Genomic DNA, 20,020 nt, shown 5'->3' with positions numbered 1-20,020 from the left:
CCACTGTGGCAGGGGTGACCGAATGGGCTGGGAGTGGCAATGAAGATTCATCTCTTCACACACTCTTTATACCCTCAACAAAAACGCCTGAGGCTGTGTAAAAGTCCATCAATAATAAAGAGATTTTTTAAATATGAGTCTTGATTGATTCCTTACTATATGTCTGTCTGGAATTGGGGTGGGGGGAGGCACAGAGAGGGGCTGAAAGCACTCAGAAATGGCCATTACTGCTAGCTGGAGGGACGAATGAGGCCACCTTCCAGAGGTTCTTAACCCTTTGTGCCCCACAGGCCCCTTTGCCAGGCTAAAGAGTTTTGTAGAACCCTTCTCAGAAGAATGAGTTTAGGTTATAAAGTAAATTAGATTAAGATATAATTCTACCCCTTGGGAATGAGGGACTGCAGATTAAGGACTCTTACCTTAAGAAGAGTGATGGAGTCCCTTTGCTTAGGCACCCCTGCCCCTCCCCCACCAGCTGCCCTTTGTGCCAACCCTGGATGAGTGGAGGAGAGGACCAACCAGGACTTCTCCCTTTCTTGGAAAGGCAGAGCCATGGAAGGCAGAGCACTGCTCTCTGTGTCAGAGCCTCTGTGGTCGCCGTGGACTATGGCACGGTGAGACAGCAGAAGGAACAGTATTGGAGGAACGGTATTGGAGGTAGCATTTTGGTCTTAATGGGCCTGTAGGTTGGGTGAGGGGCTAAAAGACAGGCTGCAGTGTTTGCTGTTATGTTAACCCTTCCCCACTCCCATCTCCTTTCTGTGAACATAATGGCATTTCATAAAATTTGGGATACTGTCAGCAACAGGAGAAAATAATTTAGCAAGGCAAATTGAAATACCACTCTTGATGCAAACACCCTTTCAAAGTTTACCACCCTGATCCTGTGCAGCTGGACAAAGGCATTCTGAACACTGCTGTCCAGCACCTTCCCCAGATGCCCTGGGTGAAATGAAAGACGCTCTAGTGGAGACTTGGCTGGTCAGGCCAGAGAGGCTGCCTGTGCAGGGGCTGCTGAAGCAATGACCCACCTGGGTTAATTAACCAATTGAGGAAGCGGATGACAATCCCTCTTGCAGCCATAACCCAGAGGGTTTACATGCAGAGCCCCAGATCATAAACGAGGCAATCCACACTTGTGCGCATCCTGACTGTTAACGAGTATAAAGTTGGAAGATCATGTTCTGATTTGAGCTCAACTATGTGGCTGAAAAGTATGAGAAGACAATACTAAAGACTGCTTTAATAAAAATACCGAATGTTATATGTACCAGGAAGTTATCCATTCTTATATTATTTTTACTTTTTGTTTCTCCAACATTTATAATATATACATTTATGCCACAATATAACCTTCACGAATTCTGACAAGGCTGGGCTTAAAAGCAAATTTATTTCTTTAAACATTCTAATACCCCATCCGTTTAAAAGGTTCTTCAGATTTTACAAGGCATGAAAGTTATTCAAATAGAATTTGGATGAATATGTTAATGCCTGCTTAGTAATGGAATGAAGCTATTCATTCATGGTTGGGGCATATACTAAAAACATACTTTTGCATTTAATATCAACATTTTAGAGATCTCCGCTGAAAATTTCAGTGAAATCTGTTTCTAAAATGTATTATGGGCCATTTCCTGTTCATAAAAGTAACACAATATGCCATACCGTTTTGTACACAATAAAACTCTTAATAAGCATTAAAAATATGTGTCCTTTCTGAGGTAAATAAACCATTTAAATGCAGTGCGAATAACACCAGGATGAAAAGCCGTCTCTGAGGAGTAGGACGAGGCAATTTAAACTGCTCATTTTGTGCCTCCAGATTGTTTGAATGTCTGTTTCTACATCCAAAACTCCAACAATAATGATGAACAAGAATAGCTAAACATGTACCTTTTCAAACAGTTAATCAGAAAAATAAAAGGCAGTGATTTGAGACATAAAATTCTGAAGCTATTCCAGATGACTTTTTAATATGAACAAATATTCCTGACTGTGCAAATCCTTTTATATCAGACTTCAGAAAATAAAGGATATTACTAAGCAAAACCTACCCATCTTTTAAAAATTGGATTATTTGGCCGGGCCCAGTGACTCACACCAGTAATCCCAGCACTTTGGGAGGCCAAGGCAGGTGGATCACCTGATGTCAGGAGTTTGAGACCAGCCTGGCCAACATGGTGAAACCCCGTATCTACTAAAAATACAAAAATTGGCCAGATGTGGTTGCTCATGCCTGTAATCCCAGTTACCTGGGAGGCTGAGGCAGGAGAATTGCTTGAACCCGGGAGGCGGAGGTTGCAGTGAGCGGACATTACACCACTGCATTCCAGCCTGGGCAACAGAGCAAGACTCCCTCTCAAAAAAAAAAAAAAAAAAAAAAAGATTTTTTTATTAATTCCAAACTCACTAAAGACTACCCAATAATTGATTATACTCTTGAAAAAACGCAGTTTGCACTATTTAGATGAAATTTAAGGAGCCTGACCCTTTTTTGTTCTTTTACTGTGTGCCGTCGTTTTCACCCTAAGGTGAGGAAGTGGTCCCCAGCTTACTTAAAGCAAAACAGTTCCCCTTCTCCCCCGCCACTGGCTGCCCTCTAGGTCTTTCCTCATCCATTAGCAGCACAGCCTTCTCTTCAGACTCATAAGCTGACAAAATACTTCAAGGACATCTGCATTCATAGGCCTGGTTAATTTCTTCTCTGTCATTCCCCCAAGTCCAGGCAAAGCATTGAGCACAGCACTGAGCTGGAAAGCACTGAGTACAGCACCTGTCTGTTGTGGGTGTTTAGTACAAATCCTCTCTTTTATTATCTTCCTATTACTACCATTACAAGTATTTGAATGGGAAGCACTGGTTTAAAGTCCTGACTGGCCAGGCGCGGTGGCTCACACCTGTAAATCCCAGCACTTTAGGAGGCCGAGGCGGGTGGATCACCTGAGGTCAGAAGTTCAAGACAAGCCTGGCCAACATGGTGAAACCCCATCTCTACTGAAAATACAAAAAATTAGCCAGGCATGGTGGCACGCATCTGTAATCTCAGCTACTCAGGAGGCCGAGGCACAAGAATCACTAGAACCTGGGAGGCAGAGGTTGCAGTGAGCCATGATCGTACCACTGCACTCCAGTCTGGGTGACAGAGGGAGACTCTGTCTGAAAAATAAAATAAAGTCCCAGCTCTGTGATCAACTAACCTGAGTTTATGTTCTGAGGAATACTGGACTACATTAAATGTGATCGTTCGCATAAAGCCTTCAGCACGGGTTCTGGTTAAGTAACTCTCAATAAGTATCAGTTATTAATTTTATTAATAACAGTTATTAATGAGTATCAGTGAATTTTATTAATAACAGGTACCAGTTAGTCTTCTTATTTTTAGTTTTTTCCACCAGTCTTGGCTGGTTCTACATATTATTTCAAAAAACCTTTGTAAATGTGGTTTTATACATTCTTGCTTTAAAACATGACGTGGTGATCACTACCATTCACTTCTCTGGCTGGGTGCTTGCCCCTGCCACCTATTCCTCCGCTGCAGACCTAGAACAGCCTTCTGACTTAGCCCAGAAAATCTTTCCATCTGCACTAAACGAACCACGCCTCTTTCCTACCGTGGTGCCCAATTCCCAGGTTTCCTTTCAATTAATGGAGGGGTTTAGTCCCGTGCACCCACCCCACTCCTCAGCTTGTCTGGCGGTGACTCAAGGGCAGAATCCGAGTCCCAGTCCTAGTAGGCACTCAATGTTCAGTGTTGCTGATGAAAGAAGATGAGGAAATGCTACAAAGCCCACAAAGCATGGTAGAAATGAAAGGTGTTAATTAAAATGTCACTCTTACATAGGTTATGAATCATCACGGTCAGGGAACTCTGAGGTGCATTAACAAGGAATCCAGGATCCTTCCAGGTGACCCGTCTTTCTTCCTGGCATTTGTCACCTAATGAATCTTGAACATGGAGCCTGTGAGAGCTCTGGTTTAATAAGAATCCAAGTAATAGGCTGTACTCAGCTCTCCTGAAAAAGTTAGCAGAGGAGAGAAGTGGCCTCTGAAAAGCCCCAGACTAACGCTCTGGAAAGCAAAGGAGTTTCTCAAATAAAAATACACACCCGTACCAGTCTCCCCAATGTCAGTACCTTAGTGACTCTTAAAACTTCTTACACTGCTGGTGGGAGTGTAAATTAGTTCAACCATTGTGGAAGACAGTGTGGCGATTCCTCAAGGACCTAGAAATAGAAATTCCATTTGACTCAGCAATCCCATTACTGGGTATATATCGAAAGGATTATAAATCATTCTACTATAAGGACACATGCACATGAATGAATGTTCATTGCAGCACTGTTTACAATAGCAAAGACCTGGAACCAACCCAAATGCCCATCAATGATAGACTGGACTTGGAAAATGTGGCACATATACACCACGGAATATTATGCAGCCATCAAAAATGATGAGTTCACATCCTTTGTAGGGACATGGATGAAACTGGAGACCATCATTCTCAGCAAACTGACACAAGAACAGAAAATGAAATACTGCATGTTCTCACTCATAGGTGGGTGTTGAACAATGAGAACACATGGACACAGGGAGGGGAGCACTACACACTGGGGTCTGTTGGGGGGAATAGGGGCGGGACAGCAGTGGGTGGGGAGTTGGGGAGAGATAGCATGGGGAGAAATGCCAGGTATAGGTGAAGGGGAGGAAGGCAGCAAATCACACTGCCACGTGTGTACCTATGCAACTATCTTGCATGTTCTTCACATGTACCCCAAAACCTAAAATGCAATTAAAAAAAAAACTTAATCAGGTTGTATAAGCCTTTGTTCATTTTTCTCTCTGGTGTTAAGGCAGCCTTATTTTTAATTTTTTAAAAATATATTTATTTATTTTATTTTTTTCCCTCACCTATAATGCCAAATTTGATAACAAAGACAGCTTTAACCAAAGAAAAACACCACTAGGTTTTCTACAATGCTTTTAAAAGTCAGGATTTAGGATCTGCTACAAAAAGATGTCAGCTGGACAAATGCAAAGTTCTTTTCCACATACTCATAATTACGTTTTATAATATGCTAGTGAATGTTTACTTTTATAATATCAATGGCACATTTTGTCTACAGGGCAAGCTTTGATTTTTTTTATTTTTTATTTTTTGGTATTTCAATTATTCCATTAAGGTAGGAAGAATCTGTTTTGATTAGTTCTGTCATAATTCCTTTTTTTAAAAAAAGTGAGTTTACGGCTTCATATCTGCCAGGCCAATTAAACCTGGCAAAACAATTCTCTCTATTTGGAGACTTCCTGCTGAAAAGGACACTTCTAAATTCTTTTTTCTCTAACTTCATATTTTGAAATTATTTTGAACGTATAGAAAACTACAAAAATAGCTCAGAGGGTTTCCATCTACACTTCACCCAGACTCCTCAAATATTAATGTATCGACACAGCCACTGTGTGGGTGTCAAAACCAGGAGGTTAACTCTGGTGTGATCCTGCTAGGTACAGACTTTACGAGGATTTCTCTGGTTTCCCCACTGCTGTCCTTCTGGCCAAGGACCAACTCCAGGACCCCTCTTTCCATTCAGTTGTATCTCCTATTTCCTCTCCAATCTGGGACAGTCCTCAATCTTCCCTTACCTTTCATGACCCTGAAACTTGTAAAGAGTACTGGTCAGTTACCTTGTAAATGTCTTTCCATTTGGGTCTATCTGACGTTTACTCTGATTGAGAGTAAATTGAGCATTTTTTTTTTTTTGCAAAAATACCACAGAAGTGATATTGGGCTCCTCTCAGTACATGATATCAGGGTATATGACGTTAATGTTGTATCACTGGTGATATTAACCTTGATCGGTTGAATACGGTGCCGTCTGGTTTCTCCACCCTATGGCTGCTATTTTTCCTTTTTGTGGTTAGCAAATATCTCAGGATGTGGCACTTAGATCATGAAAATAGCCTGTTCCTCTTCAAACTTTTACCCTCCGGTTTCAGCATCTGTTGATGGATTTGGGCTGCAGTAATTATCAGTGTGGCATTGGCCTATTGGTAGTTTTGTATTTCCTTCCTTTGCAAGGACACTTCTTAATAAACCAGATGGTTTTCAAAACAGGGTCCATGTTCTTGAAGATTTCTTCTTAATAGTAACTTCCAAAGTTGTTAAAAGCTACCCCGAGGTCAGCTCTGGGCACCTATTTACTTCCCCATACCCCAACAATTGTTCACAGTTGAAGTTCGGTCTTCGTACTTAAAATGTGCTGTCTGTGTCTCTATGGGTATGTTAGTGTTCATTACCTGGAATCTTCTTCCAAAGGATACAGCAACTTGTCCTTGAAACAAATAAGACCATACCAAAGGTGGCCACAGACCTCTGCTTTGTCCTGTTTCTAGGATGGCACTGAACATCCATGTTCAATTAGAGTACCTTATTCTCTGATTGGTGTCCCGGAAGAAACATGGCCCAGGCATGATGAGGGCTGTTTACCCCAGAGATGGAGGACTGAGCAGTCTTCCATCCTAAAGTATAAGAGGCTGTGAAAGGGTCCAGGCTGCCCAAGAACTATGAGTTATTCCAAATCCACAAGGAAAATAATAATGGCCCTGATTTTCATGAGAAGACATCTGGAGACAAGGGGATTAAGAAAAGCGTTGCTCAAAACAGGAGCTGCCCAACCCAGGTGAAATCCGAAGTCTTAATTCTGAAGCAACCTGCTTGCTGTCCAAGTTATCCATACCTGGCCAGGTGAGTTCTCAAGACCAAGACAGGGAGTGCTGTGGATGCTGATTTAACTCCCAGTATCGTAAAATGGGGCTTTGTTTTTATAGCCTTTATAATGAGGAGTACTGGGGTCACAACAAGTCAATTTTAGATGATAACTGCTCATGACTTGTTAAAAGAAAATGAATTTTAATACTCACAGTTCACATGTGTTGAGTATTTACTATGTTCAGGAACTGTTGCAAGTGCTTTCTATGTATTAACTCATTCAGTCCTGACAGTGTCTCAATGTGGTAGGTCCTCCTTACTGCAGCCATTTTATAGATGGGAAAACAGCATTGTGGAAAGCTTTAAGTTAAGCCTGATATTACACAGTAAGCAGCGGGCTTGGGATTCAGATCCATGCTGTCTAAAGCCCAAGCTAGTATCTTCACCTTCTTGCTCTACTGACTACAAAATTAATGACTTATTTAGTAGTATCAAATGAAAGACAAATGCTATCTTTTGTAATGTGACATGTCAGAGAGGATGCTTAGAAAACTCACCACCAGCCCCCATCTGTCAACCTATAGTCCAATCTTAGCTGTTACGATCACATCTCACAGATATCATACATCGCTATTAGGGGGCAGGTAGCTCACCTGGGCCACATGAAGGCAGGAAGCAAAGGGACCTCTCATACCTGAGTGCATACTTACCTGAAACCCAACTCCCGTCCCCTCCTTCCCCACCTACCTTCCATCGGGGAAGGGAAAGGGGATCAGAATGGATCCATTTATCATCAGCACTCTACATGCTAGGCAGCTCCAGAGAAAGCTAATCTCAGCTAACATAAGAACTCTTTTCTTCATTTCTTTTTTTTTTTTTTCTTTTCCTTTTTTCAAAGATCGGTCTCGCTATGTCTCCCAGACTAGTGTTCAGCTGCTATTCACAGGTGCAATCAGAGCTCACTGAAGCCTGGAATTCCTGGGCTCAAGAGATCCTTCTGACCCTCAGTGTCTGGTGTAGTTGGGACTATAAGTGTGAGCCACTGTGTCCACTCGTGATGATTCTTTTAGTGAAAGTAAGCCTCGAAGCAAAGAAGAGGTGTTTTAATATCATCTCTGGGTAATTCTAGAAAAAAAGCAAGTCAGAGTAATGCTACTAGAAGAAATAGGTTTTCTTTATGTCAGACTGGAGTCTTTGGAAGAAAGTGACGAGGCCCTGGCTGTGGCTAGTGTGTTTTTGAGAATGAATTCAAGCAGCTGCAGCATCGCTGTCAGGGAGTGAAAATGGAAAGGGCAGTGCCCACAGCACATCCCAGCCCGTAGAACCACAGCTGGTGCTGCCCTCATTCTCGGAGCAACAGAATTCCGGGCAGGGAGAGCAATTCCAACATCCAAATGAAGAAAAAGCCACTAGAGTTTGCAAGAAAGAAAGGCGAGTTAAAATCTGGGACTCTTTTTCTTCTAAGAAGGAGGCAAGTGTCCTAAGGGAGATGGTGGATAAAAGGAGACATTTAAAAGTGTCAGAGACTTAAAAGTGGGGAGAGGGAGGCACCCTGCCCTATTCTTCAAAGGGTTCTATACAACTGTCACCTACATTTCCACTCCCATTTCTTTCAAATTTTTTATTCCTCCCAGAATAGCAGCTCTCTGAGGTGTCAGGAGGAAAGCAGTATTGAATTACATTAAAATGTAAATAACTGCAGGACTCAGTCTCCTCCAGATCTTGGCATTTCAGAGGAGGATAAAGAGTCTCTATTTGGTTGGATTCCAGGCATGGTCATAAGTGAAGACCATGTATGTGATGTATAGATGGTTATGGGCAGAATACACCAACACAGAGAGACACCAGGTCTGTGCAGGGACCCTTCCTCCAGCTCCAGCTTCACACCCCTAGTTACTGCTTTTCCTGAGCTTCCTTTCCTCTCCACTGCATTAACTCAGATCCCTTCACTGTCTCTCATACATGCAGGGGCACCAGTAGCTTTTGGGTTAGGGTTTGGAGGCAAGGAGGTACAGCAGCACAGTGGCATTTTTTGTATGGTTGACTGATTTTTAATTCAGGTGTTCTGGTTATACGTTGATGCTTAACAAATCACCTGACATTTCGTGGCATAAAACACCATTCGATTCTGCACACAGATTTTGCAGGCCAGGAGTTCAGGCAGGGCATAGTAGAGACAGTTTCTCTTTGATTCTCAGTGTCTGGGTCCTCAGATAATCTAAGCTGGAAGCTAGAGCCAGAGTGCTGGAGGAATCACCTCCAAGAGGACTTCTTCATTCCCATGTGTGTCACTGAGCTGGGAAAGTGGGCTCAGATCAGACTGTCATGGACTCTCAGCCAGATGACTACATGCGCCTTTCCCAGCATGGTGGTCTTAGAGTAACTGAACGTCTTACCTGGGCATCTTAGGGTTCCAAGAACAAAGATTCCCCAAGGAAAAGATAGAAGCGTTGTGACTTTTTGTGACTTGGTCTTGATCACAATGTAACATTTCTTCCACACTCTATTGGTCAAAGCAGTCCAGCCAGATTTAAAGGGAGAAGAAGGTCCCACCTCGCTATGGTCTTAATAGGTCCCCCAAAATTTATATGTTGGAACCTAAAATCCAATGAGAGAGTATTAAGAAGTGGAGCTTGCAGAAGGTTAAGTCATGTGGGCAGAGCCCCTGTGGCTGAGATTATGACTTACAAAAGGGCTTGAGGAACGGGCATGCACTGTTCCACTCTTCCACTGCCCAAGGACACAGCATTCATCCCATTGGGAGGATACAGCAACACGGCACCATCTCGGAAGCAGAAGCAGAGCCCTCACCACACACCAAACCTGCCGGTGCCCTGGTCTTAGGCTTCCCAGCCTCCCAAACTGTGAGAAATAAATTTCTGTTCTTCAAACATTACCCAGGCTCAGATATTTTTTTAGTAGCAGCGCAAACAGACTAAGACACAACTCGACGAAAGGAGGTTTAAAATCGGCAACCAACAGAATGGGAAAAAATTTTTGCAGTTTACCCATCTGACAAAGGGCTGATACCTGGAATTTACAAAGAACTCAAACAGATTTACAGGAAAAAAACAAACAAGCCCATTCAAAAGTGGGCAAAGGATATGAACAGACACTTTACGAAAGAAGACATATATGAGGCCAACAGTCATATGAAAAAATGCTCATCGTCACTGGTCATCAGAGAGATGCAAATCAAAACCACACTGAGATACCATCTCACGCCAGTTAGAATGGCGATCATTAAAAAATCTGGAGACAACAGATGCTGGAGAGGATGTGGAGAAAAAGGAACACTTTTACACTGTTGGTGGGAGTGTAAACTAGTTCAACCATTGTGGAAGACAGTGTGGCGATCCCTCAAGGCCTTAGAAATAGAAATTCCATTTGACCCAGCAATCCAATTACTGGGTATATATCCAAAAGACTATAAATCATTCTACCATAAGGACACATGTACACGAATGTTCATTGCAGCACTGTTTACAATAGCAAAGACCTGTAATCAACCCAAATGCCCATTGATAATAGACTGGATTGGAAAAATGTGGCACATATACACCATGGAATATTATGCAGCAATCAGAAATGATGAGTTTGTGTCGTTTGTAGGGACATGGATGAATCTGGAGAACGTCATCCTCAGCAAACTGACACAAGAACAGAAAATGAAACACCGCATATTCTCACTCATAGGCGGGTGAGAAAAATGAGAACACATGGACACAGAAAGGGGAGTACTAAACACTGGGGTCTATTGAGGGGAAAAGGGGAGGGCCAGTGGGAGGGGGAGGTGGGGAGGGATAGCCTGGGGAGAAATGCCAAATGTGGGTGAAGGGGAGAAGCAAAGCAAAGCACACTGCCATGTGCGTACCTACGCAACTGTCTTGCATGCTCTGCTCATGTACCCCAAAACCTAAAATCCAATAAAAAAATTAAAAAAAAAAAAAAAGAATTTGTAGCTGCATTTTAAAGCTGCCACAGTCAGGTCCTTATTGAAACCAAAGCCTGCTCTGCCACATGCTTATTTCCCATGAAAAGTTTGCGGGAAGCTATTTAAAATACTGCCCTGGCTACATTCCAGTGGTTCCTAAACTATTGGATGTATAAGAATCACCGAGGAGCTCGTGAAAAGTGCACATGCTTAGGCTCCACTCCCACAGTTTCTCTCTTGTGGGTCTCCTTATCACCCGCACCCGGATCAGCCTGATGCTTCTCTCTATTGTTTGGTTTTCTTCTCGTACCTTTTCCCCTGCCCCTCTTAACTGATTTAGAAGTTATACAACCTGTTTCTATTCTTTTAGTGGAAACTGAAATTTCACCTTGTACACTTACTTGATAAAGTGTTGCACTAATATCTTACCATTTCTCCTTTAGTACTTTAAAACATGACTCTGTTCACCTATTTCTCAAATGAAGTCCTGTTGATTTTTAATGTTTGACTGCTACACATTTTGGATTCCAGTCCCGCCGCAGACCCTGTTGAGTGCCCTGACATGTCTCCCCAGTCGAGCCTGGAAGTCACAAGCAGCTTCAATGGACAGTTCTTACACACACTGATGGCTGCCTGTCTCAACCACCTGCGTGTCTCTTCTGAGGGTTTTCACTGATTGCAGGAGCATATGCTGCAGGCCAGAAAAGCTGACACCAAAAGGCAACGCTTAGTCAATAAGAAACAGCAGATGGTAGAGAAATGCCCCAACTTCCCCACTCTTTGGTGAGAAAATTCTGAAATGTTCAACACCCAGATTTTCAGAGAATTCCCAGTGGGGTTGAGCCCTGCTGTCAACAGCAAGCGGTTCCTCGCCCATTGATGCACCTTCTCTTTTCTTCCTTTCTGTTACGGACCGAATGTTTGTGTATCTCTCTGAAATTTATATGTTGAGATCTTAACTCCCAGTGTGATGCTATTCACAAGTGGGGCCTTTGGGAGGTGATTAGGTGAACAAAATTGGTGTCCTTATAAAAAGTCACAAGAACACTCTCTCTCCTTCTCTCTGCTCTCTGCCACATTAGGTACAGCCAGAAGTCAGCTGTCTTCCATCCAGAAGTGGGTCCCCACCAGAACCTGGCCACCCTGGCCCTGAAATCTTAAACTTCCAGCTTTCAGAAAAGTGAGAAATAAATTTCTGTTGTTTGTAAACTACCCAGTCTATGATACTTTGTTATGACAACTTAAATTTTCATATTTTTCTTGAATAATACTTCAGAACATTTAACTCTGATCACCCACTTCTCAACTGAAACCCTACTCTGTTTACCATTTCAGTGTTACGCACTTTGGATTCCAGTCCGACCAGATGCTACTGAGTGACCTGCTCTGTCTCCCCAGTGGAGCCTGGAAGTCACCAGCGGCTTCAGTAGACAGTTCCTGTCTCAAGACTAAGACACTTCACTCCCCTATTGATGCTTCCTGGCATCACTTCCCAAATAAAGGATTGGTATCTAAATACTTATCTTGGGGTGTGCTTGGGGAAGAACCTGAGCTAAGACAGGCCCCACAGATTAGAACTTTGTATTTTATGTAGAACAAACTTTAGGCCGGGCATGGTGGCTCACGCCTGTAATCCTAGCACTTTGGGAGGCCAAGGCTGGTGGATCACAAGGTCAACAGATCGAGACCATCCTGGTCAACATGGTGAAACCCCGTCTCTACTAAAAATACAAAAAATTAGCTGGGCATGGTGGCACGTGCCTGTAATCCCAGCTACTCAGGAGACTGAGGCGGGAGAATTGCTTGAACCCGGGAGGCAGAGGTTGCGGTGAGCCGAGATCGCGCCATTGCACTCCAGCCTGGGTAACAAGAGCGAAACTCCATCTCAAAAAAAAAAAAAGAAAGAACAAACTTTAGATATACCATGCTTACTAAATTCTCTGCTCATCTTTTCTTCTTCTATCTCCGACACTTCTTCTAGTTTCATTTTCCTTCTTAAAGAATATGCTTTGGTGGAAAGCTCTAAAGGGGCGATTCTGAACCACTCGTCTGGCAGTGGCATGTTCCCCATCCCACTGTCGACCATCTATTCTGCAACGAAGACTTTTGTAGATTTCTTCTCTTGGTGCCTCCATGAGGAGTATAGGAGCAAGGACATCTTTGTGCAGAGTGTTCTGCCATACTTTGTAGTTACAAAACTGGCTAAAATCCAAAAGCCAACTTTGGCTAAGCCCTCTTCAGAGACGTTTGTGAAGTCAGCAATTAAAACATTAGGCCTGCAATCCTGAACTAATGAATACCTGATCCGTGCTCTTCTGGGCTCAACAATTTCAATCCTGCCTTCTTAAATGTATTTTAAAATAACCATGGATATAAACAAGTCTACATGGGCTCAGTATCTGAAGAAAGCCAAGAAGAACTAAGCATTGATAACTGCACTGTAACCTGGCCAGATGCTCCAGCCTATGCATGTTCACTGCAAGGCACCCTACTGGTCCCTAAAATCTGACGTTCTCGTTTCAACAGTTATTAACATGACTAAACGTTATCTTAATTAAGAGGAAAACAGAAGTTGCTTTTGGGAGTTTCTGCCATGTATTCTGGATACTACCAGAGGTAATTTTGAGGTTGAATATAAATGTTCGTATCAAATGAATATATAACTAATATTGTCAAGAACAGCTAACAGAAAGGAATACTTTTATAGCAAATCACAGAATGACAGACTGAAACACAAAACTCAGCAGTTTTATCTGCTCCAAAATGCCCTTGATCATTATTCCTGTATTTTCTCTGAAACTGACTGTAAAAAGCAATGTCCAGCTACTCCTATGTTTTTGACACTCAGAAGAAATGGAGATTAATTGATTTTATTTGTTTGACACACTACAATTTCCAATAATCTCTTTAAGGTTTTATAAAATATTGTTCCAGCTTGTGCATTTATATGGAATTGTTCTTATCAAGGGTAGCTAATGACACAAAAATACTTATGAAATATGGTAACCTACTCATGTACCTCTCAAGCCCAAATCCTGCTCTAGATATTCAGATTTCCTATTTCTGATTCTATAAGATGTATATTCCTGAAGGGCCCATTGACCTCTCAAGTCAACATCTCCCCCACAGTCCAGCCTCTTGCTGTATCACCTTTTATAATTTTTATTGAAATAAAATTCACGTAACAAAATTAAATATTTTAAAGTTTTACAATTCAGTGATATTTAGCACATTTGGAATGCTTATGCAACCATCACATCCTTCGAGTTGAAAGATATTTTCACCACTCCAAAAGGTAAGCCCATATTCATTAAACATTCACTCTCTCCTGGCTCACTAGTCTGTTTTCTATGTCTGTGGATTTACTAATTCTAGACATTTCATATAAACAGAATCATACAATATGTGGCCTTTTATGTATAGTTTCTTTCACTTAGTTTAAAGTTTTTAGAGTTCATAGTGTAGCATGTATCAGTCCTTTTTATGGTTGACTAATATTCTATTGGCTATATAGACACATTTTATTGATTCGTTAATCTGTTGAACACTTGCGTTGTTTCATTTGAGTATTGTTGATAGTGTTGCTATGTACATTCCTGTTCAAGTATCTGAGTATTTCTTTGCTATTCTTTTGGGTCTATATCTAGAGGTAGAATGCTGAACCACATGGCAATTTTTAATTTTTTGAAGAACTACCATACTTTTTTCCATGGTGGCTGCACCATTTTGATTCCTACCAGCAATACACAAGTGTCCCAATTTCTCCACATCTTTGCTAACACTTATTTCATTTCTTAAAGACCAACTTAGTGGGTGTAAAATGGCATCTGGTTGTGGTTTAACTTTGCACTTCCCTAATGGCTAATGATGTTGAGGATCTTTTCATGTGCTTATTGCCAATGGGATGTAGGCAAAAGTGACAGTGCCCCAGTTCCAAGCAGACAATCTTTAAAATATTGGAATTTCTGCCAGTACTTTTGAACTCCTACCCATTGCCATAAGAGAGTGTGTCCAGGGCAGCCTTTGATCCTCCATCGCAGGTTCCAGAATGAAAGACAAAGACCCATAAGCTAGAGCAGAGCCACTGCGGATCTCATCACAGACTGGGCAAGAACAACAAATATTTGTTTTTGTGAAATAACCACTGAAATCTGGGGGTAATTCGTTAAGCTACAGAATCACAGAGAAGATGAATTGTACTGTGAAGTAAAATCTGTGCGAAGCCACTGGTTTGGATTCCTGCACTCAGTCTGGCAGATCAAATCAATATGGTCTTCTTCTGTTTCCTGAGACTTGGTACCCTAGTTACAAAGAAGAAAGATAAAGTGGCAGGGATCCCCATTTCAGAGGATGAAATGTGTCTGTCACCAGCGTTATCCCCAGGAGAAAATCCTGTGTGAGGAGCATAGCTCAATAGACCAGAGGAACAGTAGCATCAGATACTCCATTCAAATCCTCCTTGTCTCTCCTTTGGGACTATCTGCAGGCATTTTGAGTTAGCTGTGTTCCCGTGAGGAAGAAATGGAATGCTTTGGGTCCATCCGTTGAGGCAAAGCATCCCCAGCAGAATTGCTGCATATGGAGAAACAGTGATGAGATACTCAGAGAAGGATGTTGAAGCCCATGCAGGCAGCATCAAGTCCATCTAGACGCATTTGTAGAACTTGACAGCATTCTTGGGAATAACTAGGAACACAACATAAAGGAACTAATGAAAGATAAGGACTTTCTGCTGAAGATGGGATTTCGGACATTATCACCAGTATTAAAGGGGAGGTTGGTCCCTGAAGGATGAAGACAGAGAACAAAGAGATGCTTATTTATTTCTCAACTTTTAAAAAGTTTAATATTCACCCACAAAAAGAACATATATAATAAGTATATGGCTTGATGCACTTTCAGAAAGCGAACACACCTCTGAAACCAGCATCTAGATGAAACTTGTCCAACCCACAGCCCACAGGCTGCATGCCACCCAGAATGGCTTTGAATGCAGTCCGATACAAATTCATAAACTTTCTTAAAACACTATGAGATTATTTTGCTGTTTTCTTTCGTTCATCAGCTATTGTTAGTGTATTTTATATGTAGCCCCAGATAATTCTTCTTTCAATGTGGCCCAGGGGAACCAAAAGGCTGGACACCCCTGCCTGAAACAAAACACTCCCAGCACCTCCTGAAGCCCCCACATTGTGCCTCCTCTCAGTCACTACCCACCCAAGAACAACCACTATCCTGACCTCTAACAGCATAGATTCCTCTTTCTGGGGTTTATACTTTAAATAAGTGGAATTATACAGTGTATATTATATTGTGCCTAGCTGAAATTCAAGATTATAATTACAAGATTCTCCTGTATAATTCCATGTAGTTGTAATTCATGGCATTCTCATTGCTAAATTCCTTATGTGAATACCTTCCATTTATTTACCCATTGTACTGTAGATGGGCATTTAGGTAGATTCCAGTTTGGGATTTCTGAACTACTTTTACTCACAGCTCTACTGACACAGAATGTGTTAGCTCTCGTCATACCACCAACCAGTTCTACAATTCTCTGGCACCAACTGGGTGTCCTACAATCCAATTCTGGACACTACTTAGAGTGTTAGTGTCAGACTCTCCAGGTTTAGGCACTCAGTCCCACAAGACTGCCTTTACTTCAGAGGCCAGTCATAAGTATTATGTGCTCAGGCTACCCATGCTACTCTCTGACCTGGCTACAAAGTTGGGGGTTCCTGCAATATCCAGTCCTTTTCAGGTTCAATAACTTGCCAGAACTCACAGTACTCAGGAAATAACCTTACTTACTACTATCAGCTTATTATAAAGGATACAACTCAAGAACACCCAAATGGAAGGCATGCATAGGGCAAAGTATGAAAGAAGAAGATGCATGGAGATTCCATGCCCTTTCCAGACACACACCCCACCTGCACTTCACTGTGTTCACCAACCCGGAAGCTCTCCAAATCCTGTTGTTTGGGGAGTTGTACAGAGGTTTTATTACATAGATATGATTAAGTCATTGGCCATTGGTGATGGACCTTAATCTCCAGCTCCTCTTCCCTCCCTGGAAGTCTGGGAGTGGGGCTGAAATTTCCAATTCTATAATCATATGGTTGGTTCTTCTGGCAACCAGCCCTCATCATGAAGCTGTCTAGGGCTCTCACCAAAAATAACTTTTATTAACATAAACTCAGGTATGGTTGAAAGGGGCATGTTACGAATAACTGAAGATACGCCTATCACCCCTATCGTGCAGAAAAGTTCAAGGTTTTTAGAAGCTCTGTGTCAGGAACGGAAGACAAAGACCAAGTGAATATTTCTCACTGTAGCACAAGATGATTATGAATATTGTCTTTTGGGTGTCTTTTTTTTTTTTTTTTTTTTTTTTGAGACAGAGTGTTGCTCTGTTACCAAGGTTGGAGTACAGTGGCGGTAGCATGGTCTTGGCTCACTGCAGCCTCAACACCCGCCCCCCACCCGGCTCAAGTGATTCTCCCACCTCAGCCTCCTGAGTATCTGGGACTACAAGCATGTGCCTAGCCTAACACCTAGCTAATTTTTGTGTTTTTTGTAGAAATGGGATTTTGACACGTTGCCCAGGCTGGTTTCGAACTCCTGGGCTCAAGTAATCCACATACTTTGGCCTCCCAAAGTGCTGGGATTACAGAAGTGAGCCACCATGCCCAGTCAAATATTATTATAAACATTCTAGTTTATGTATTTTGTTGGACAGATGTACACATTTCAGTTATAAATATACCTAGGAGTGGAATTCCTGGATTTGCTTAGGTTTTAAAATATCACCTACTTCCAAAAGGAATTTGTAACTAAAACAAAAATAAGTCACACATAAAATAAAATTCAAAAGTATTTGAAAAATACACTTTCTAAAGAAGGAAGTGTATTTTTATATATGCCAACAAGAAATTAACTATCGTCTCCAAATACGGTTCATCTTGCTTATCTTCTTTTTGTCAAAGAACTATAACAAACCCTATCTCTAAATGAATTTCTGACCTATATCATTTTCCTTCTCTCTGAAGAACTTCTTTTCGCCTTTCTTGTAAAGCAGGTATACCGGCAACGAATGCCCTCAATTTCCGTTTATCTGAGAAAGTCCTTCGCTTTCACTTTGGAAGGATAATTTCTCAAGGTACAGAATTCTAGGTTAGTGTGGTGTTTTCTTCTCTCAGCATTTTAATTATTTCACTACACACTCCTCTTGCTTGCATGGTTTCTGAGGAGAAGTCTAATGTAATTTTATCTTTGCTATTCTGGAGGAAAGGTATCTTTTTTTCTTTCTGGCTTCTTTTGGGACTTTATTCTTTATCTTTGATTTTCTGTAGTTTGAAAATCATATGCTTTGGTGTCGTTTTGTAGCATTTATCCTGCTTGGTGTTCTCTGAGCTTTCTGGATCTGTGGTTTGGTTATTGACATTAATCTGGGGGAAATTCTCAATTATTGTTTAGAGTACTACCCTCTCTTTCCTGTCACTCTTTCCTCTCCTTCTGGTATCTCTATTACGTGTATGCGACACCTTTTGTAGTTGTCCCACAGTTCCTAAATATCCTGATCTTTTGTTTTTTCTTCTCTTTGCTTCTTAGTTTTGGAGGTTTCTATTGAGATATCCTCAAGCTCAAACATTTTCTCTTCAGCCATGTCCAGTCTACTAATTAGTCCATCGAGGGCATTCTGGATTTCTATTACAGTGAATTTTTTTCACCTGTAGCACTTCTTTTTGGTTCTTTTTTTCCTCCTTTTATTTATTTATTTATTTTTTTAAGATGGGGTTTCACCATGATGGCCAGGCTGGTCTTGAACTCCTGACCTCAGGTGATCCACCCACCTCGGCCTCCTAAAGTGCTAGGATTACTGCGTGAGCCACCGCGCCCGGCCTTCTTTTTGGTTCTTATTAGAACTGCCCGCTCTCTGCTTACATGGCCCATCTGCTTTTGCTGTCTACTTTATTCATCAGAGCCCCTTAGCATATTAGTCACAGTTGTTTCAAAGTCCCGGTCTGATAGTTCCAACACCCCTGCAATATTTGAGTCAATTTTGATGTTGCTTCTGTCTCTTCAAACTGTGTTTTTTGCCTTTTAGTATGTCTTGTAACTTTTCACCATGGCCGGACATGATGTACTGGATAGAAGAAACAGCTGTAAAGATGCCTTTAGTCATGTGGTGGTGAGGTCGGGGAGGGGAGGCTTTCTATACTCCCACCATCAGTTCTCAGTCTTTTTTGAGTTTGTACCTCTGGACGGTGAACTTCACACCTGCTTCTCAGCAGTTTTTGGTTTATTTTATTTATTTTTTTTCTTTCTCCTCCCCAACTTAGTTGGGGTAAGCTAGCTAGAGTGGGCTGGAGGTGAGTGTCTACCTCCCTACTCCCCGGAACACTGGAGGCGGCTGGAGTTCGGTGTTTCCTTTCCCCATACCACTTTGGTTCAATAAAACCCCAGCAGGTTAGACTCTGGTTAAATAGTTTCTTCTATAGGCAAATATCATTAGGAAGAACAGAATGCTCTGGCATATATCCAAGTGATTCTTTTGTTGTTGTTGTTCCCCTAATGGAAGCATGAAAGAATTTTTCTTTGCTATTCACTGTGAGATCTTATAGAACTCCAGAAGGTAAAATTCGTAAGGGCGTTCAACACACCCATGACAGCATCCTCCTAGCATGTGTTGGCTCTCAGACTTGTCCACACTGAGCCTCCAGCAGTCGTGATGACTGTTCAGATTCCCCACAGCACTGGTTCCAGAGAGGCTGCTGCCCATGGGTTCCCGCTGTGCCTCTGATAAGCGGCAACGCTCTGTACTTGCCTGTCGGTCCCTCCAATGCGGGAGACAGTACTTTGCCCTGTGACTCACTTCTCTCACGGATCTAGGAAGAGTTGTTAAGTTTTTGATTTGTTCAGCCTTGTTTTTCTAGGTACTTATCTGTATATATGTTTGGTACCCAAGTAGCTATCAGATTTAATCAATGCATGTTGAAACTGAGTGCTTCAGAAGTGTATTAATAATAATAAATACATTATACGTTCTCATAATTAGACCACATATGGCTCTACTTGTCTTTCTTTGCATATTTGTTTCGTTATTCACTTATTAATTCTCTTCTAAAGAAAAGACCTAGTTTAATACCTATATGGTAAATGATAATATAGTAGAAATTAGAATTATTTGGGATTTTATTCTTAGGCTGTTGAGGTTCTTTCAGCTTTTTACTTGTTAGGACAAAGTAGAGACTTCCAAGTTTCTTACATTCTCAACAAGAAGAAGTCTAGGAGCAGTCTACTATATAAACTGTAGAGTGACTATGAGGTCATTATCTTTATGCCAGATAAGTTATCACACCATGAACTTCAAT

The 20,020-nt window shown here is 41.7% G+C and overlaps 1 protein-coding gene across 1 annotated transcript in view; it reads left to right on the top strand.

Annotated features, from left to right (window-relative positions):
* Positions 1 to 14,169, top strand: part of NKX2-2 (NK2 homeobox 2) — a 37,411-nt gene extending 23,242 nt beyond the window's left edge. The window contains exons 4-5 of the mRNA XM_035298475.3: positions 11,726 to 11,823; positions 11,979 to 14,169. Of these exons, the coding sequence (XP_035154366.1) occupies positions 11,726 to 11,796 (71 nt within the window). The 3' untranslated portion in view covers positions 11,797 to 11,823; positions 11,979 to 14,169. The remainder of the gene's footprint in view (positions 1 to 11,725; positions 11,824 to 11,978) is intronic.
* Positions 14,170 to 20,020: the final 5,851 nt, after the last annotated feature.

Source organism: Callithrix jacchus, chromosome 5 (assembly GCF_049354715.1).
Source record: "Callithrix jacchus isolate 240 chromosome 5, calJac240_pri, whole genome shotgun sequence".
In the NCBI taxonomy this organism is placed as follows: Eukaryota; Metazoa; Chordata; class Mammalia; order Primates; family Cebidae; genus Callithrix; species Callithrix jacchus.
This window is presented reverse-complemented; position numbering and strand designations above follow the sequence as displayed.